This window comes from Capra hircus, chromosome 24 (genome assembly GCF_001704415.2).
Source record: "Capra hircus breed San Clemente chromosome 24, ASM170441v1, whole genome shotgun sequence".
NCBI classification, from domain to species: domain Eukaryota; kingdom Metazoa; phylum Chordata; class Mammalia; order Artiodactyla; family Bovidae; genus Capra; species Capra hircus.
The window spans coordinates 49862042-49884040 of NC_030831.1; the positions used below are offsets into that span (position 1 = coordinate 49862042).

Here is a 21999-nt window from a genome sequence, read left to right on the forward strand (position 1 = left end):
TCTCCCGTTGGTCTCCATCTAGCAAATGGAAAGGGATAAGAGGAAGACAGCCTAGCCCTAGACTTGGACTTACCAGTAGATGGCTATTTAAATTTAATTCATTAAAGCTAAATGTAATGAACACTTCAGTTTCTCACACTAGCTACACTTCAGAGGCCCAGTAGCGACAAGGAGCTAGTGACCTCCATACTGGACAATACAGATAGAGAAGATTCCACTGTAGGACAATGTTCTCTTGGTCTAGAGTGCTCTAAACTCTGGATCTGTGATTCTATACCGCTTTGCTATTGTTTGTTTACTCGCATCCAACCCTTTTCCAACCCCATGGACTGGGTCAGCCAGGCTCCTCTGTCCATGGCATTACCCAGGCAAGAATACTGGGCTGGGTTGCCACTTCCTTCTCGAGGGGATCTTCCCCACCCAGGGATTGAACCTGCATCGTCTGCACTGGCAGGTGGATTCTTTACTACTGAGCTATGGGAAGCCCCTCCAATCAGGGAAGCCCTTATAATGCTTAGTAGGTGCGTAAAAAATATCAGTTGAATGAATGTCTGATCTTTTCACGACCTCTCCCATACCTCAATTCATGTCCATGCTACATGATACCACAGCAAGGGAACATAATCATAAAAACATCTTCAAATGACAAATCTCAACACAAAGATTTGGAGTCACTGGTCAGCATATACAGTAGAAAAGGAGAAAGAAGTGTTCTTTATTCATAGAGGAAAAAAAGCTAGTGAAAATAAAGTCAGCAGCAGGCAACCCTGAGGTGCCACATGGCTCATCCTTTGATATAAATGAGCCCAACCAGGAGTTAAACTTTGTATGCAAACCCTCGCCATCAGCTAAAGTAGTGGCTCTCAACCATTCCTGCACCTTGGAATCCCATTGGGAGCTTGCCAAAAGATGCTATGCTGTGTCCTTTTCTCCAAACTCTGATTTAAGTTGTCTGGCTGTGCTGGGGCTTTGCAGAATTTTTAGAAACCCTCAAGAGTTTCTATTGTGCAGCCAAAGTTGAGAACCACTGAACTCAGTGGTTCTGCTGTGCTGAGCCCATTGCTTCACTTCCACAGACAGCAGCTGCCCAGCTGTAAGATGAGAGGACTGGTCCCAGTAATCTCTAAGGGCCCTTCCAACTTTATTGGCCTAAAGTGCTTAGCTTAGGTCAGTGGCTGTGGGGGTGTTCTCTTTGGTGTTCTCTTTGTGAGCTGTCATGCAGAGAAAATAGGAAACCTCAAGGCATGAATCCACTTACACTCACTGTAATAGCAAGTGTTCAGCTCCAGGGTCATTCAATATACACTAAAAGGCCATTTAACATTATGTCCTAAATGAGTACAAAAAACATTCACTTAATGAATGTCCTGCTGTCTGATTCTGTAACGGTTCTGTGTTTAAGTCTTGTATTTCCATCTTTTCCAGTCTCCGAAAAGATCATGTTTCTTAAAAAAGAACCTTATTCCTCCCCTCATACCATTTAGCCCAGGCCCAAGCACAAGCATGCAATTACTTGAAAAATAAAATACTGTGAGACTCATGTGAACTTGCCTGTGAGGAAGGGTCAGTTAGGTTATGAAGAAATAACAAATTAATGCTGAAATCTCAGTGGCTCAACACCACAAAGGTGGTATATAATAATTGCTCATTAATAATTGTTTTTAATGAATGAATAATAAATGAATGGTGATGCAAGTTAACTAAAGGAAAAAAAAAAACCTTAGGTGAAAATAGGCAATTAAAGAGTTTAAATTATAAAAAAAAAGAAATCACAGCAGCACAAAAACATGAAGTTGAAGAGAGCACATTCCATTAGAATACAGACTTATAAAAGTTTAGCTCTCAACATGCTATCTTTCAGCAATGACAAGTTCAGGGCCATTGCCTCTATGGGCTTAAACCGGAGTTCCTCAACTTTGGCACTGTTTTCATTTAGGACTGATAGCTGTTTGTTTGGGAGAGGGTCCTCTCAGCAACATTCCTGACCTCTGCCTGTCACTAGATGCCAATAGCAAACCTCCCTCCTCAGTTACAACAATCAAAAATGTATTTAGACAGTGCCAAATGTCCCTTAGGGGCAAAAATCACTGCTTCACTGATCTCTAAGCAGAATCAGCTACGCAAAATATGTTAACACAAAAGATCATGAATTCAGATAAACAAGTAACAGATGTGAATGTACTTAACGCCACTGAGCTGTACTTTTAAAAATGGTGAAGACAGTAAAGTTTATGTTACATGTATTTTACAATAAAATACATTAATTAAAAACATAAAACCCACTGTAGACAAAATAACTAATTGTACTGGTAAAAAATATTACCAATAGATATTTACATGCAATATATTGTTTTATCACTTAAAGGAACCTTTTCTTTCTTTTTTTTTTTTTTTGCATCTGTACAATATAACTGTTCTTGCCATCTAACCAAAGTGTAATCTCAATCATGGATTATTGTGCAAAACAAAGATAAAGAGAAGAAGTATTAGAAGGCACATAAACCAATATGAAAGTAAGAAAGAATGGAAAAACCAGGAAAACAAAAAGAAAAAAGAAATAAAGTCACTTGCACTAAGAGGCTTTACTGGTACCAGAGGAGTATTACCCGGTACTCTGAGCTCTGTGGCTTTGCCAGCTGCACTCACAGCTGACATTTAATCTGCATGGGGTTTACACAAGCTCTGAGCACTCTCAAGGTGCGTGGTCTGAGTGCACCGACGTGTAAGGATGACAGTCCTTGCTCTTCTGTGAGGCTGTCACTTCTTGACTGCAAGAGCCGTGTTTGCTATCTCCTCGAGATAATATCCTGATACATCCTGTACCATCCTCAGAGCTGAGCAAGAGAGGCCCTTCCCTGGACTCTGCATCTTAAAGGGCGCCAAAATGACGAATGCACACAGAAGCTTTTAATGAGCTTCTTTAAGTGTTCTTTAACAGAACACGTGGAGCCTCTGTCACTTGGGATCAGTGTTCAGGGCTCACACCGGGAGAGCTACAACCTTCAACACATACTCTGGTGACAAACAAGAGTATCAGACCCAGAGGCACCTCTTGTCTTGTGTCCTTGAAATAGATAAAACATGTTCAGGCACCTTGAAGGGTCATGGGCTATAAGGTTGCGATGTCAGAGACAGACAGTGCCTCGGGTGGGGAGAGGAACTGGGCAGCAAAGACATTTAAATACAAGGAAGACAAATTAGCTCGTTAATCCTACCTCCAGATAGCACAAACACAAAAAACCAATCAACCAAACAAAAAACCTCACATTATGAAACAGCGTTTCCCTGTTGGGCCAAATATCCAATTCCTTGCTTCTCTGTCTATTCTCATTATGGCTCTAGAGGTGCTCACAAATCAGCACGGTATGTGCAACCACTGTAACCTGATACATGAGGGACACTTTGCAATACTGAACAAGTCACATTCCTCCTAAACCTGCGCACATGTGGGTATAGGCATAGCAAACCCAAGGGAAGACAGCGGTTCTTTCCACTGGCAACTAGACAGAGACGGAACAGTAGGCTTGCAAGTATCTTACCTGGAACATACTAAACACTTTGTTTCTCAAGAGTCAGAAATGCCAGATTTACCTAAATAATTCTGATAAAACATGCTTCTGACATTTAAACAGATGTAGGCTACATCCCTACTCTTGTCCTGGCCTCACAAATATTAGCAGGCTTGGACATGCAGAGACGCAGGTAGAGAACGCTGGTCACCTCACCTTCCTCTCATTCACGAACATGCCGGGTCCTCGCACACTAGGAGTAAATAGCTCTGTACGCTGGATATAAACTCGGTGGAAAAACAGAATTTAAACACGAAACCACGGCAACAGGGAGAGTTTTCCCTGCCAGTAGAGGGCAGAGGCTGAGCAGTTTGTAGGGGAGGTGGAGGCAGGAGAGAGAAGGTCCCCAAGAATGAGGAAGTTGTACATATCACCAAGATTTGCATACACTGAAGGGCTTTCCCCGGTCTCAACAGAGTACCACGCCAAGGGTTGGCACACTTAGATACCTTGCATCCCTCACAGCTGTGCAGAGAAAAGATGGTCCTTCCCGCTTAAGGGGCTTCCCTGGTGTCTCAGACAGCAAAGCATCTGCCTGCAATGCAGGAGACTCAGGTTTAGCCCCTGGGTTGGGAAGATCCCCTGGAGAAGGAAATGGCAACCCACTCCAGTATTCTTGCCTCGAAAATCCCATGGACAGGGAAGCCTGGTGGGCTATAGTCCATGGGGTTGCAAAGAGTCGGACACAACTGAGCAACTTCACTTTCTTTTTCCGCTTAAGAAGTTTCCCACCTTCACATTGGCGTCAACAGAAAACATCTTACTTTGTGCGAAGTGAAACAAGCCAGACATAAAAGGACAAGTGTCCCATGACTCCACTCCTGTGGGGTACCTAGAAAAGTCCAAGTCGGGGACAGAAAGAGGAATAGGGATGGCCACGGACTGCAGCGAGAGGGGGCGGAGGGAGTCAGTGGTCAATGGGCACAGTTTCAGTTTTGCAAGATGAAGAGTTCTGATGGCAGCACCACAGTGGGTATTTCATGGCACTAAAAACAGGTCCCATGGTAAACTCTACGCTTTGTATATTTCACCCAAATAAATAAATAAGCAGGCATGCAGAGGGAAAAAGAAACATCTTAGAGGAACTGTGGGGTCGGGGGGCTGACTTCCTTGAGCAGGGCAGAGTGCATGGGTTGCTTCCTGCTAAGGTGGAAGCCCAGTGGTTATGAACATTAATGCGTTTGAAGAGAACTAGCTTATTTTCATCCTTTGCGCTGCAGTTAAACCCACACTACCGCACTTCAGATGGGGAAGCAGGGTAGGGTGCAGTTTCTGGCCAGCTTAGGGTATCAAGGATGCTTTCAGCTACAGAGGAGATTCTTCAAACCTTCAGAGTCTAGCCATCTAACTTCTGCGCTCCCGGCTCAGGTCCGCAGCTCAGCTGAGTCGCTCCTAATGACAGCTCAGAGCCAGCAGTGGACAAACCACAGCCCGCAAGCCACCTGGACAGAATGCGACGTTCAGAGCCCATTATTCCTCCAGAGCTGCTCATCTCCAGCCCTAGGCATCTCTTCTGATTACAGCTGATGGCCGTAATGGAGCAGTGAAGGGGGCAGGGGAGGGGTCCTGGGCAGCTGCCAGGATTAGTCACGCCAGGCAGAATTCACTCTCAGCTGAGGAAGCGGGCATCTGCTCTGTTTTAGCAACACAGCAGTTCGGCCCTCCCTCCCTCTGTAGGACTCTCAAAAAACACCCACCCACTTACAAGATCAACTGAAACGAAATCAGCTGGAATGGAAGATATGCCATTCACGTGGGTGAACTAATTTTATTTTGTTTGGGGCGTGGGGTGGGAAGTTCTTCAACATGATAAACATGATTCCATCTGTCGGGAATTTTGCTTCTCACCTCAAAACCAAGAGGAGGCTGGCGAGGTCTGCCTACAAGGAAGGGGAAAGGGAGGCGGGCACGCTTTGGTGTAAACACTTTCTAACAAACTGACCAACTCGCTGTCCGGGTTTGACCCAGCGATGCGCTCAAAGTTGACAGGAAGAGAAGTTAGGAAGGGAAAGATATTCAACCTTCCTGCTAATCAGTGAGTTAATCACCAGCCACTGCAGGTACATGTGAGCCAGGGAGGACAAGGTCCTTTTCTCAAGCAGGTCATTACTACCTAGACAGACAAGAGCAAAGAACTTGAAAGCAAGTAAAACAGGAAGAAGGTAAGTGATCAGAGGATGAGTGACGGGAGACCAGCTTTCAGCGCTCCCACAGCTCAGAGGCAGGCAGGGACCACCTGAGCCCCAGCCTCCCCTCCAAGCGAGGCCTGCTCTGCAGCCCCTCAGATCTGACCCAGCCCAAGGCCAAAGCTTGAGTTCTTCTGGCCGCTTGATTCCCAGTCTGTCTCCCAGTCTCCCCCTTGTAAATGCTGCACCCCTGACCTGCCTCCTTAGCCTCGGGCCCTGTCTGTCCCCTTCTCTGGTGGCTTCCAGGCGCACTGGCCTCCCTTCCTTCCACACACCCAAAGGGGACACACTGGGCCTTGGGGCTGTGGCGACAACTCCTGCCTGGGCCATTCCCCTTGGCCCCCTGCAGCCTGAGTCTTCAGTGCCAGCTCCCTTCCATGCCCCCTCACCCCGCCGCCGGCAGGCACCCCCGCCTCTGCCTGCTCCCCCCCTCCCTTTCCTCCCTGGCCTCGTCCACTGCCTCCGTGCCTACTGCCCCTGCCAGGGCTCTTTCCCATATTTCTGTGTTCACATCCTCTGCACCCTCCAGCACTGAGCTCCCCTCCATGGCAGGGTCACAACCGGTCACCCATACACCCCCCATGACCAGCACCAGCAAGTCTTCAAATAACTGTGACAGGCACACACCACAGGAGGGGTAATGACATGAAGCTCATGAAATGGTAAGTGGAATCAGACCTTCTAGAAGAAATGGGATTTCCTGGTGATTGCCTTGTCTTCCTTTTGAGCAAAACAATCTGAAAAATCAACTAATTAAAAGACTCTCACTGGAGCTACTAACAGTGCTTGCATGCCAGGCATGACTCCTATGCATTGCCACATAGTAACACATTTTATTCTCCTGTGCACCCTAGGCAACCCCATGTCACAGATAAAGTAACAGGCATATAAAAATTGCTAACTTGCACAAGAGCACAAAGCTAGTAAGGGCCGAGCCAGGATCCCGGCCCTGGCAGGCTGGATCCAACCAGTGGTCCAACCACCGGCCCAGGCACTGGCTCTCAGGCTAAGTGGCTCCCCCCTCACCTCCCACCAGTGCTTCATCCCCACGGAGGGAAGCCTCCTGTGTCTGCCACCCCACTGGGAAGATTCTCCTCTCAGCCACCCGAGATCTCTCAGCTGGGCACGCGTGTTTACTGTGCCATCCATCAGAAGCTGCATGGTTTAGACTTTCACGTACGTCACCATCTCTAGTCAGTTCATGAAACTCTTTGCAACACTATGGACCGTAGCCTGGCAGTCTTCTCTGTCCATGCGATTCTCCCGGCAAGAACACTGGAGTGGGTAGTACTCTTGCTTGGAGAATTCCATGGACACAAGAGCCTGGCAGCTACAGTCCATAGAGTCACAAAGAGTTGGACACGACTGCAGCGACTTGGCACACACATACGGCACCATCTACAGCAACAAAAAGGACCCCAGGAGCTCAGACGCGCCACCGTGCAGGACACACTCGAGCTACAGTTAGCATCCAACCCTGTCCAGCGGAACCCGGCGTGCCCACCCTCTGGGCTATACTCACGGTTTCATCTTCCAGTCGGAGCTGGAGGCTCTTGTCCCCCTCCTTGTAGTCCTTGGTTAATTCAGCGGAGCGCCACACTTCATCAGGGTCAGGGATCCAGACCCTTGTGTACTGAAAGAGTAAAACAAAAGAAGCTTAGATGACGAGACAAGCTTTCAGGCGTGCCCTCTACCAGGGACCCTTAGGAGAACGTTTAAAGCCATCTCCACACATTTTCCTCCCTTCTCATTTCAAGATACAAGGTGATCCAGTACCAGGACGACAGACAAATGATAACTCACTGGATTGGTAACAGAAAACACCTTCAAGATCCTATGAGAATATTACAGATCAATGAAATTCTAATTCTACCAGGGAACGCCAAGCCTACGGTTCATTCTATCCAGAGTTTAGTTTGTTCTACCCAGAATTTTACACCATCTCAAAAGGTGCTACAAAGTATCTATGTCAGAGGGAGCACCTAGTGAGCTGCAAACAAAAGCATAAAATGACAGGTGCAAAACCCAACAATATAGTGCAGCAAGTCCTCAAAGCCTGGGCATCTCTGCTTTGGTGTTTTGCATTCAGGGTCAAAGCTATTTTCCTGCAGAAGTGAAAGAAAGTGGTCAGCAAATTGAAACTGTGTTAATATATTCCTGAGTTGTCAGCAACCTCATTTTAGCTGTGCATTCTTTAAACCACACACATATCCCCAAATCTCACCCATCCTCCCCTAGCCACCATCCGCACTGGGGATCCGCAAGGTCGTTAAGTTGCCCAGATCCGGGTGGGGAAGAATGCAGCCAGTCTCCGCTGAGTGGGAGGCACTGTCAATGTCACTCGGGGGCTCTGGCCCCTGACAGCACATTAGAATTGCCTGGGAGCCTTGGAAAGACCAGGTCTGGGCCCACCTCGGACCCTACAGTCCAAGTCTGAGGGGACCTGAAATCTCCAAGGTGAGCTTTCAGGTCCAAAGTCCAGAGTGCAGCCGGGAAAAGTAGGGTCTGCTGCACCGGACGGCAGCATTTGGATCTGCCAGTGATGTCACCTTCGGCAACACACGCCTGCCATCCGTCAGACACATCTCTCAGTATTTGCCTCACAGGCATGCGATTTCCACGGGGCCTGTTTGGTTGAGAAGCTGTGTGCATGAGCACACACCCTCCCTCCTGTATATATATAGGAGATGCAAGAGATATAGCTTCAGTCCCTGGGTCAGGAAGATCCCCTGGAGGAGGAAATGGCAACCCACTCCAGTATTCTTGCCTGGAGAATCCTATGGACAGAGGAGCCTAGCAGGCTACAGTGCATGGGGTCACAAAGAGTCGGACATGACTGAGCGTGCACACACACACACACACGTGTGTGTGTATATACATATGTATGTATATATATGTCTGACATACATATATATATGTATGTCACAGGATATTTTTAGCAAACCTGAAATTAATAGCTCTTAAGACCAAGGACCAGCCAGAATGTGTGCCTGGGTCAGCATCACCCACCTCCCTCACGGACAGACAGCAAATCTCCCTGTGGCCACTCAGGTGCTGGCTTGATTTGGGTCCTGCTTTTTTTTTTTTTAAATACAGCATTCTCCTCCAGGTGATCACTGACCTTTTGAAAAAGCAAGCCCCAGCCCCTGCTACACTTGTCTATAATTCGCTATCAAGGAGTGAAAGTCTTGAGGCAAGAAACTCAGAACACACAGTTAATAGGAAAGCAAACCACCAATTTGTATCGCTGATACCCCAGCTCTGGGTACAAAGCCAAAGCTGTCCTTTGGCTTTACAATGAATCAAGTTTACAGAATCTTCTCTCCACCTCTGAACCTGGCCTAGAGCGAGATATTACTGTATCTTTAGAGGAAGATACTATAGAGCTTTATAGCATCTGAGTGCTATGGAATAAGACACGAAGAAAACTCAGAGGTATCTCCAGTGAAAACTGAGTGTTTCAGCATTTCTCTTCCCTCGGGTGTTCTAACTTACCTCCTCCTCTGCCATTTAAGCCTGCCATCCATCCAGCTGGGGGGACTTGCAAGTTCCTGTCCCCCAGCTTCAGGACTTCCCAGAGCCCCACTGCAGCCCCTGTCCCTGAGTGAGGCTACTAGGATGTCCCCTCCAGTCAAAGGCGGGGCAGCACACCCAAAAGGCTCTAACTCACAGCCTAGTCTTCACTCAGTGTAAAACAGCCCTAGGAGAGGCTGAAGATAAAGTGACAAGTGATAGGAGGGGGCAAATGCTGACAGAGAGCGAGTGGCGGTGATGAGCTGTGGACATGGTCGAGCTGGGTGATATACTGCAAGCCACAGCCCGCACGGGCTCCTCTACCTTAACCCTGCTGTCCACGTGCCTCGCACAGGACAGTTCACTGTGCACAGCAGCGGGGAATCTCACCACCTGGCCCTTCTGTTGTTTCTTACTCTGGGAGGGTCTGTTTACCTTTCCACTTACATAAATCTTCTCTAAGTAGAATGAAAACACCTGGTAGGTGGAAAATTGTCATTTATATTTTCCAATACCCACAGAATGCTGAAGAATTGACGCTTTTTTATTGTGTGCTGGAGAAGACTCTTGAGAGTCCTTTGGACTGCACGGAGATCAAACCAGTTCATCCTAAAGGAAATCAATCCTGAATATTCATTGGAAGGACTGATGCTGAAGTTCCAATACTTTGGCCACGTGATGTAAAGAGCTGACTCACTGGAAAAGACCCTGATGCGGGAATGATTGAAGGCAAAAGGAGAAGGCGGCAACAGAGGATAAGATGGTTAGAGAGCATCACCGACCCCATGGACATGAATGTGAGCAAACTCCAGGAAACAGGGGAGGACAGAGAAGCCTGGTGTCCATGGGGTCACAGAGTTGGATACAACTTAGTGGCTGAAGAGCAACAGAGGCTAACACAGCATCAGGGGCATGAGGGGACCCTAACCATACTTCAGCTCCTTGCTGCTCCGAGAGAGGACCTCAGCCGCACCACTGCCCAGCAGTTTGTTAGAGATGCATAACCTCACACCCAGGGCTAAGAACAGGCTCATCCAGCACCTGCTGTTCTGCCCCTGCCTATGACCTCAGTCTTCCCTGCCTTGGTACACAGGCCAGACTACAGCCTGGGCCGAATGCAGTGTGCCAACTGCTTTTATACAGCCCATGAGTTAAGAATGGTCTTTAAGTGGTTAAATGGCTGAGGGGAGAAAAAAAAAAATCAAAAGAATGATAATCACGTGCTAACGCATGAAAACTGTGTGTCAGATTCTGGTGTCCATAAAGTTTTATTGGAACACGACACAGTCTACTCAATGCTGCCTGTGGCTGCTTCCACATATCAGTGACGGCTGTAACACAGGCCCTACGGCCCCCCAAACCTACTTATTTGCTCTCTGGCCCTTTGCAGAAAAGGTTTGCTGCCCCCCCACCCTGACCTTTGAACACACCGTTTGCTCAGCCTAGAATGTCCCTTCTCCCCCGTCCACGTGGGCAGAGTCCAAGTTCCAGCGCCGTCTCCCCACTGAATCCTTCCTTCCCTGTGCCTGCAGAGGCAGCCCTTCCCAACGCTGGGCTGCGGCAACCAGAGCTTCTTGCTTCAACCTTTTTTATGGTTTTGCAATTGTTTTCTTTCACGTCAGTTTCCTCTTACTACTTCAAGGTCCCTCAGATACACCATCAGGCATCTTTGTATCCCCAGCAAGTAGGAGATGCTCCGGAAATGTTTACTGAGACGGGAATCGGTGGAGAGATGTGAGTGGACATACACGTGGAATCTAAAACCAGTACAAATGAGTTTCTTTGCAAAACAGAGATAGATTCACAAACACAGAAAACAAACTTACAGTTCCCAAAGGGGAATGAGGGGAGGGATAAACTGGGAGGCTGGGATTTACAGATGCACACTGCCATATATAAAACAGATAAACAAGGATTTACTGTGTAGCAGAGAGCAAGACTCAATATCTTGTAATAAACCAGAGCGGAAAAGTTGAAAAACAACATACATATAGACACATATAAATAATCAAATCACTTTGTTGTATACCTGAAACTAAGACATTACTGTAAATTAACTATACTTCAATTAAAAATAAAAGGCCTTGAGGGAGGAAGACAGATGTGATCTGAGCTGTGGAGATGGAAAGAATTTGTCAGGGAAGGGTTTCCTTTGCAGCAGTAGAAAGGTTTGGTAACTGGATAGACAAGCTGGTTGCGCAACATCGTGAATGCATCAAATGCTACTGGACTGTTCACTTAACAGTTAATCTTGTGTGACATGAACTTCACTCTAATTTAAACAACAAAAGCAGTGCTGGTCGCACACGGCACAGACAGCATCCTGTACGCCTCTCTCCTGACAGGGGTTCTCGCTTCTCACCTCTGGGAAAGCAGTAAGATCAAGTATCTTCTCTTAACAGAAAGCCATCATTTCTATGAGCCAGATAGAGACTTCCTAGAGCCAAGCTTCTGCACTGCCTTTTCATTTTTTTCTCACCTTCAAGGAATTCATTCCAACAAACCAGACCTCTACAGCTTTCCTGGAGGCAGCAGACTATAGGGAAGACAAGCACCCTCACCTAGCCCAATGACAGGACCACTCCACTTGTCGCTATGCGGTTTGAACAATGCTTAATTCCATCATATCTAAGTAAACAAAATAACATCTGACCTAGTTGTTGAAGAAAAGCTGCTTTTTCTTTTGGAAAGAGCCCTGTGTATGACCCGGAGAAGGCAGACGCTCTGTGAAATGAAATGCATTAGTACCTAGAACACGTGCTCCAAGCCCAAGTTCATTCCCCCATCTCTGCAGGCCGCACAGAGGCAGCTCCCTCACACTGGAGGGACTGGCTGCCTCCAAAAACTGTGTTCAACCCTGGTCGCACAGGAGAATCACCTGGGGAGCTTTTACACATCTCCAGCTAGGCAGCCCCTCAGGCTAATTACATCACACTCCGGAAGGGGGGCAACCAGGCAGTGATTTTTAAAGCTCCCCAGACGCACCCCATGTGCAGGCAGATCTGAAAAGCCAGTGGTCCTTGGAGTTTGCTTTGGTAACTGATATGCAGGGCCGTACAGACCCTCACGTGCCCAGCGGCCTCTCCCCACTGGCCTGTGGTTGAACGTGAAATTTCAGCCTGAGGATTTTTCACCCTGAGCGAAAGCACCATCTGCAGAAAGCCCCAGCAAAAATGTGAATACAGTACTGAGAGAAGTATGGTATTTACCCATAAATACCAATTATCACGCGGTGCAATTCTGAAACAGTTTGGTGTCATTTAGGGGGCTTCTGAAGAGCTCCAGTACCACAGTCCTTTGTGTCTCAGCGCAGAAAAGAATTCAGTGAGAGACAAAATGATACAAAAGTGATTTGTCAGAAGAGGACGCTTGTGAGGCTTACAAGCAGGTTGTGGGGTGGGTGGGCAGCGAAGGGGTGCCGTGCCCTGAGAACGTAGTGGGCTACAGTTTTATAATCAAAGGAAAAGTGGGGAGGGGGAGAACTTCTCTGTCTCTCTTGAGTAAAGTCATGCTTCCATCATCAGCTCCTCCTCCAGGTTGAGCAGGAAAGTTTTCTTGTCCCTACATGGTCAAGCTCAGAGGTAAAGAATCCGCCTGCCAGTACAGGAGATGCAAGGTTGATCCCTGGGCCGAAGAGATCCCCTGGAGAAAGAAATGGCAACCCACTCCAGTACGCTTGTCTGGAAAATTCCATGGATAGAGGAGCCTGCTGGGCTATAGTCCATGGAGTCACAAAGAGTCAGAAATTACTTAGTGACTAAACAACAACAGCAAAATGGCCAAGCTAGTACACCACGATTTTTCTTCAATGTGTGCAAAGAGCGTGTCCTAGGGATTCTTACTTCCTGGGCTCACCGGGCACACTGTAGGTCTCATGCCGCCACTGTGTCATTGTTTGGGAGCATGTCCTGTGCTTCTGCTGCATGGTTGTGTTGCTAAGTGAGCCTGCTTGGTTTCGTGGTTAAGCAGACCTGCTTCCTTGAAGTAATCATTAACTTACAGGGTCTCTCATATTTTTTCTACCTACAGTCCCCTAGTGGGATTAACTATTGAATCACCTGCTTTATCCCTTGACTCTGTCCCTATCAGGATTGTGCTTAAGCGTGCAGGCTCCAGAGCTAGACAGCCTGGCTAAGAACTCCAGCCAGCACTCATTAGCATGGGTAAGGTGATGAACTGGCCCGAGGCTTGGCTTTCTCAGCTGTACAATGTGGGTAAACATTGGCCCTACCTCATGAAGCATCCTAAAAATTAGAGGAGACCCCACAGTATGGATATTGTAAGCATTAAGCAGCACTGACAATGGGGAGGCGCTGAGCTGTCTGGCAGGCAGGATCCTCACGGGATTCCACAGGCGATTAGGGGAAGGAAACCAACCCAAGGTGTTCCATGCTACTAGGAACCTATCAGTTCAGTTCAGTTCAGTTGCTCACTCGTGTCCAACTCTTTTGCGACCCCATGAGTCACAGCACGCCAGGCTTCCCTGTCCATCACCAACTCCCGGAGTTCACTCAGACTCACGTCCATCGAGTCCGTGATGCCATCCAGCCATCTCATCCTCGGTCGTCCCCTTCTCCTCCTGCCCCCAATCCCTCCCAGCATCAAAGTCCTTTCCAATGAGTCAACTCTTCACATGAAGTGGCCAAAGTACTGGAGTTTCAGCTTTAGCATCATTCCTTCCAAAGAAATCCCAGGCCTGATCTCCTTCAGAATGGACTGGTTGGATCTCCTTGCAGTCCAACGGACTCTCAAGCGTCTTCTCCAACACCACAGTTCAAAAGCATCAATTCTTCGGCGCTCAGCCTTCTTCACAGTCCAACTCTCACATCCATACATGACTACTGGAAAAACCATAGCCTTGACTAGGTGGACCTTAGTCGGCAAAGTAATGTCTCTGCTTTTGAATATGCTATCTAGGTTGGTCATAACTTTTCTTCCAAGGAGTAAGCGTCTCTTAATTTCATGGCTGCAGTCACCATCTGCAGTGATTCTTTACCAGCTGAGCTACAAGGGAAGCCCACTAGGAACCTATAGGTGCACCACAAATCATCACACATAGGTGACCTTCAAATCAGTAACTGGCTCTAGACTACTTCATCCTCAAAACATGAGAGGAGTGATTCTCAATGCTGGCTGACATTAAAGAATTACCTGCAGATCTTAAAAAAAAAAAAAAAAAACAATGCCCACACCCCACGCTTGAATAATTAAGTCTGAGAGTAGGGCCCAAGCACTCTTTTTATTTTTTAAAAAGCTTCCTAAGGGATAAACATGCCGTCAGAGTTAAATTCACTGTTTCAGAGTGAGCCTCAGAGCCAAAGTGGACTTGAGGGAAAAGAGAATAGGAACACTGGAAACACTCACCCCACAGAATTATTAATAATGCCACCTCCATAATCTTACACTAATAAAAGTCATTTAATCATTTCATCCTTGTTTAAAAAAAAAATTAGATGAGTAGGGCTGCTGCTGTTGCTAAGTCATTTCAGTCGTGTTCGACTATGTGTGAACCCATAGACGGCAGCCCACCAGGCTCCCCCGTCCCTGGGATTCTCCAGGCAAGAACACTGGAGTGGGCTGCCATCTCCCTCTCCAATGCATGATAGTGAAAAGTGAAAGTGAAGTCACTCAGTCGTGTCCGACTCTTAGCGACCCCATGGACTGCAGCCTACCAGGCTCCTCCATCCATGGGATTTTCCAGGCAGGAGTACTGAAGCAGGGAGTAGGGCTAGCCCTAATATTTCATACGAAGAAACTTGAGGGTAAAATATACTGGACAATTTGTCAAAGTTAACAGTGAAAGAGCTGAGTGCAGGGCAGAACCAGAGAGAAGGTCTCAGACTCTAAGTCCTCCTCTGTCTCCACTCCCCAGCCCCCTGACCCCCTCATCCCCCATTCCTCCCACCATGGAGGAGGACTGACTTTTTTTACAGCAGCCCAGGTCCAGCTGAGTATATATTTTGTACAAAGTGTCTTATAATTACACATGAAGAAAGGGTAAATACCCATTCATAATGACATGCCAAGTGAAGCCACTAGGCAGTCTTAGAGTTAAGAATCAGACCAAAGAGTTGGCCACAATGTGGTCTTGACTCAAAGCAAAGCAGTCTGGGCACAGACTCCTGGGGATGGATGAGAGGGGACCCCAGGGGATTGATCAGATAAACTTCCTGTCCATTTCTATCGTGTTTAGGGGACAAAGAGCGGGCACACTGCTGGCTTCATTCATGGCTGTACCCCAGCACTGACATGATGTCACAATTAGTAGGCACCCAAACCTCTGCTCTATGATTGGAAGAGGGGCTCTGGTTGTGGGTGGGAAGGGGAGTCTTTTTGGAAAAACAGAGAAACTAGGCAACAGATTGACTCAGGGCGTGAATTTTGTTCTAGAACTCATTAGATAAGATGCAAGATCAAGTTGGTCAACTTCCATTCCTCAAGGAGCACAGAAACCTCCCTATTTCTCCATTCAGGACCAGTCGGAGACCCAGCCCAGAGAGGAGTACCAGCTCCTCGCTTCAGGAGTGAAAACACAGAAGTGAAAGGCAGGGAGGTAAGACCTGGGACTCAGATGCCACCCAAGGCAGGAAGGATCACATGCAGTGAAGGGGCAACAGGCTGCTCCCCCAAGCTCGCCTGGAGCCCACATCCAGCTACAAGGTGCAGGAGGGCAGGCTGAGAACCACGGTGCCAAGAGACTACAAAACCCTCTGGGCCACAAACACATGTCTCTTGTTTAAAAATGGGGCTATTCACAGCTCAGTTCTTCAGTGAGGGCAGGAAGACACCTAAATACTCCTCCAAAATGTCACAAGTGATGTCCTCTGTGGGTGTAGGTGTCCATTTTGAAACTTCTCTTGCTAAAGCAACAGTTCTCAGAGGGGGAGGAGAGACCACACGCTTCCCTGAGCCGATGTCTCCATTTCAGCTCCATCGCAAGAGCAGTTTCCCCAGCGGTGTGGAACTTGGCAGAGGACGGCCACGTTGTAGCAACTATGACAATATCTTACCCAAGTGCCCTTGTAGCAGGAAGTGGGTCACACTTCACTCTTTTGCATCTGAAGAGCCTGGCGGACAAAGACTGGGCCTTTTGCCCCATCTGAGCAGAACCTCCCACAATCCTCTGTACATCTACTAAAGTCTAAAGATCATGTTCATGGACCCAGACAAGAACTGCACCCTGAACCCAGTGGTGATGATTAGTCCCCCAAATCTGGGGTCTGAACTCAGAGCATCCCCATCAGTATGTCGCTGGGCATCTTCCCTTTGCATTTGGCTGGTCTCCCCCGATGGAAGACAGGAGAGCAGGGGGAGAAGCTGCAGGTACCAGGTATTATTATTGGCCTCAACCCCCATCACAGGCCCAGTTTCTTCATCTGTAAAGTAGAGAAATATCTTCTGTATTACAGTTGCTGTTGAGATTAAATGAAATCGTGTACATGGACCATTTAGCACAGCATGGTAGATACTGTCACTGTGGCAGGAATTTGGGCCCTGGGATGGAGACGCAGAGAGCTCCTTGGGGAGAGCACAGACACGGCCAAGTAATCAATCCCAGCAGGGCACGTGCACAGGCTTCTCACTGCTGTGTCCCCTCCTGTTGCCAAGCACGGGCTCTGGGGCACGCGGGCTTCAGCAGTTGTGGTGCAGGCGCATAGCTGTTGCACTTCCCGGGCTCCAGAGCACAGGCTCAACAGTTGCAGCGCCGGGGCCTGGCCAATCTGAGGCTTGGGATCCCCCCAGGCCAGGGATCGAACCTGTGTCTCCTGCACTGGCGGGTGGACTCTCGACCGCTCAGCCACCAGGGAGCCCGGCAAGTTGCTTTAGTAAGCCTGCAATGTTAAACCCATTTAACCTGCTACTAAAGGAATCAGGAAAGATGTACTCAAAGCTCACACATTTCACGCAGGTAAATATATGTCTGAATCCTATCAAGAAGCTAAAACTTTTTTGGAATTTCACTTCCAATAATCTGACTACAGCTCCTAGACTGTGGACTCCCTGTACAGAGCAATTTAGTATGTGATTAAACAGTCCGTCGTCATATTACAAATCTTTAAGTCATTTAAGACAGTTTTCCGGAGCACACTATCTTCATTTCCACCTAAGCTCTTTGAAACACCTCAACGTTTAAAATCTGCATATGAAGCCATCATTGGGCAGTTGTTTTCCTCTTTGTAGCAGGTACCTATTCCTGACCTCCACAATCAAAGACTACTATATTGTTTTCCCCAAAGAAAACAGTCTATAAATAGTGTGCATTCACCACAATGCTTATTAGCAAGTCACAGTCCTAGAAATACTCACCAAGGCAAAGTTAAGTATGTTTGCTTCCATTTTATAAAAAATTTAAAGTGTGTTCCATTAGTAGACTTCTCCAAGCAGCCAAAACCAGCACTGACTAAACGCATTACAGCTAAGGTAGCTTCTGCAAACAGAGCTTCACTGATCAAAAGGAAGTAACTGAGACTGCGTCAGGAAACCACTCTTTTCTGAAGAAGACTTCTGCTCTTGCTTTGTCTTTCGGAGACCATCTATCTTAGATTTTAAATACCTCATACACTCACATTCGGGACTCCAGCCGGCTCCCAATCTTCCTTCCCCAGGATAAAGCATGCTGCTCTTCCCATCACCTGTATTTAAACACTTCATCTTTGAGGCTAATTCAGTAAATATTCTTCAGCTGGGACGTGTCCCCCGTAAGCTACAAGGCCCCCTGACCAGAACACAGACTCTATTCATTCATCCACCAGTATTTACTGAACACCTGCCACATAACAGGCACTGCGTGAGGTGCTGGGACAAAGAAACAGGCATGTCCCTATCTTCAAGGACATTAGACAGTATTATGCAATTAGTCCATTGCAATGGTCCTAAGTGCTTGGACAGCACAGACATTCACAGCATGTGGCTGTGTGACCTAACTTAGTCTGGGTCACTGGGAAAGGCTCTGTTGAAAGAGCAAGATTCAAACTGAATCCTAGATGGACAAGGAGTTGGCTAGGCATACTGAGGAGGGAGGGGTGTTCCAGGATGAGAGTTTATCTGTGTGACAAGCCTGGAGCAGGAAGGAATAGTGCTCGCTGGAGGGCAAAAGATGGCCAGTCTGGGTGGGACACAGGACAGGAGGAAAGAACTCAAAATGATGCTGGGGAGAGCTGCAGGAGGGGCCGGGCAGCCTCACTCAGATTTTGTGTATTATCCTGGGCGGCCAGGGATGTCTCTCTCTCTCTCTCTTTTAAATATTAAAGAAGATCTAGGCCTTCCCCTATGGCTCAGCGGTAAAGAACCTGCCCGCAAGGCAGGAGCCACAGGAGATATGGGTTCAATCCCTGGGCCAGGACGATCCCCTGAAGGAGAGCATGGCAACCCACTCCAGTATTCCTGCCTGGAGAATCCTATGGACAGAGGAGCCTGGTGTGTCCTTGGGGTCACAAAGAGCTGGACACGACTGAAGCAACTCAGCATACACACACTCATATTAGAAGAAGATCTAGGTGTCACATGTAAGAGGGAAGAAGAAACAGGAGGAGGACTAGGCGCATGGACTAGATCAGGTCCGTATGAGCAGGAGTCTCACTTGCTTATTTTTGCTTGTTTCCCTCACCTAAAGAGACATATCCAAAAAAAAAAAAAATATATATATATATATATATATATATATATAGCTAAGACCAACCTCCAGGAATGTACTATGTTTTCTTCTAAAAGTTTTATGGTTTCAGGTCTTTGGTTTATGTCTTCAACCCATTTGGAATTTATTTTTGTGCACGGTATGACATCAAAATAAAAAGCTTTTGCACAGAGAAGAAAACTGTCAACAAAGTGAAAAAGCCACCTACTGAATAGGAGAAAACATCTGCACACAATATATCCAATAGGGCAGAGGTCTCAACCTCCAGGATCTAGTATCTGATGATCTGAGGTGAAGCTGCTGTAATAATAGACATAAAGTGCACAATAAATGCACCTGAATCATCCTGAGACCACCCCACCCCGTAGTCCATGGGAAAACTGTCTTCCACAAAGCCAGTCCCTGGTGCCAAAAAGGTTGGGGATCACTGCAATAAAGTATTAACATCCAAAATATACAAAGAACGCAAACAACTCAACATCAGAAAAGCAACAGAGTTAAAACATGGCAGAGGGGCTGAAGTCATTTTCCCAAGGAGGACATACAGATGAACGGCGGGCACATGAAAAGATGCTCAGCATCACTGACCTTTGAGGAAACGTGAACCAAAGCCACAATGAGGTATCACCTCACATCCGTCAAAACGGCTATCATCAAAAGAGACAACAAATAGCAAATGCTGTCAACAGCTTACTCCATGTGTGCTACAGTGGGAATGTAAACTGGGGCAGCCACTGTGGAAAAGAGTGGACATGCCTCAAAAACTTAAATAAGATTACCATATGATCCGGCAGTTCTACTCCTGGGTATCTATCCAAAGAAAATGAACACACTAAACCAACACAGTATTGCAAAGTAAAAAATAAAATTACAAAAAAAAAAAAAAAAAAGATAAGTGAGCCCCTCTGTTCACTGCAGCAGTACTGACAGTAGTCAAGACACAGAAGCATCCTAAGTGCCTGTCAACAGATGAATGGATAAAGAAAGTATGGTGTATATATAAATACACACACACATACACAATGAAAGCTCACTCAGCCACAAAAAGAATGAAATCTTGCCATCTGCAACAAGATGGGTGGACCTAAAGAACATTATGCTAAGTAAAATAAGACACAGAAAGACCAACACTGCATGATTTCACTTATACGTGGAATCTAAAAAGCAAAGCATATGAACAGAACAAAAATAGCATTATAGACACAAAGAACAAACAGGTGGTTACCAGAGGGGAAGCGATGGGGGCAGGGGAGGAAAGAAACAAGTGAGGGAGATTAAGAGACATAAACTTCCAGGTGCAAAATAAATGAGTCACAGGAATGAAATGTACAATGTGGAGACTAGTCAATAACTATGTAATATCTTTGTACAGTGACAGACTGTACCTACACTTATTGCTGATCATTTTGAAATGTATAGAAATGTGGAATTGCTACATTATGTAACAGGAACTAACAGTGTTGCAGGTCAATCACACTTCAGAAACAAATTCACAGAAAATTTAGAGATTAGATTTGTGGTTACTGGAGCAGGGGCCGTTGAGGGGCGGGGGAGTTGGATGAAGGCAGTCACCCAGCAGGAACTTTCAGTTAGAAGTACTAGAGATATAATGTACAACATAGCACTGCTGTATGTTACATATGAAAGCTGTTAACACAGTAAAACCTAGGAGTTCTGAGCACAAGAAAAAAATGTAATTCTTCTACATCTTTGATTTTGTGTCTATGAGATGATGGATGTTCATCAAACTTATTGTGATAATCACTTCATGATGTATGTAAATCAAAGGATTATGCCTTAAAATCATACACTGCTGTATGGCAACTATATCTCAATAATAACTGGAAGAAAAAGGTCAGTACTTAGAGGGAGATATACAAGGAAAAAGAATCCTCCACATGAGAGTGTAGTTAAATCTGCCAATGTGCATGCTCCCAGGCCTTTCTCTCGGTTCTCAGGTGAGCACACGATGAACACAGAATCCACATCCTGTGTGGATGAACTCCAGAACTCCACGAACATCCGATGAACTCCAGATAAGCTGTCCTTGAAATTCTACCCCTGGGTGTTCCTATTACTTCACTCACCCAGTACTTCCTCACTCCATCCTGCTAAACCGCCGTGTCCACCATACTCTTTTTTTAGTGATACACTTATTCAGCTTTTGAATCTTCTTTCTTCATGTTTCATTTTATTCCATTCTCAACCACATTTCCCAGCCTATTCACTGTATTTTGCCATGCGGAGTTTATTTGGAGTTTCAGAGAGCTGAGTGGAAAAGTCTGACACTAAGGATGCAGAGAGGCTGTTCAATCTGGTATATTAGCAAACAGGTGCAGTGATAGCACCTGAAGTTCTTAGGCCTCAGAAATTGAGGCAAGAGGGAAAAACTGTTCCAGAACCAACCCGTGCACACTGAGGAGCAGCCTTGAACCAACTGATCTTAGAGCCAGGAAACTGTCGCTTTCTGCTGCTTAAGTCCCCATTAACCAAAGCCCGGAAAATGGTGCCTTTGCTTTCCACCCTTTGCTCTCCTCTTGGTGCTGAGAGGAATCCTTGGGCAGCCACCATCAATAACGCATCCTGCCTATCTAGAACTGAATCACTCTTCGGAGGGTTCTATCCACTGTTAACATCGAACAAATCTGCTGTCGGAGAGCCAGCGAGTCTCACGCATGATCCAACTCACCTCCTCTAGGTCGAAGGATTGCATTTTAGGGGCCAATTTGAATGTAGTGTATTTTATACTAAAAAACGTCACTTCTGGTCCAGTCAAAAAGTGAGTGTAGCTTGAAAGAATTGCTGACCTGACCCTGTGTGTTACTAGTCAGAGAAGACATGGGAGACTTTTAAAAAAGGAGCCAAGGACAGATGCGCTGTGAAATGCCCCCCTTTATATGCTCTATTCTTAGTGGTGTGAGTGGAAATGGTTCAAGTTTAAAATGAGAGAATATGGGTCATCTTCTCAAACCAAAACTCCTCCCTGCCCCAAATAGGGCTCATCACAAAAAACAATTTGAGGAGCAGGTATGAGATGACCAAGGGGATCAGTGGTCCTTCTTGCTCAAGCTGCAAATAGGAACTCTATTGCTGGAGC

General features: G+C 46.7%; 1 protein-coding gene across 2 annotated transcripts in view; it reads right to left on the minus strand.

The window, feature by feature from the left end:
* Positions 1–21999, minus strand: part of MYO5B (myosin VB) — a 340666-nt gene that overhangs the window by 187925 nt on the left and 130742 nt on the right. For both annotated transcript variants that reach the window (XM_018039563.1, XM_018039562.1), the window contains exon 2: positions 7278–7388. In XM_018039563.1, coding sequence (XP_017895052.1) covers positions 7278–7388 — 111 coding nt within the window. The remainder of the gene's footprint in view (positions 1–7277; positions 7389–21999) is intronic.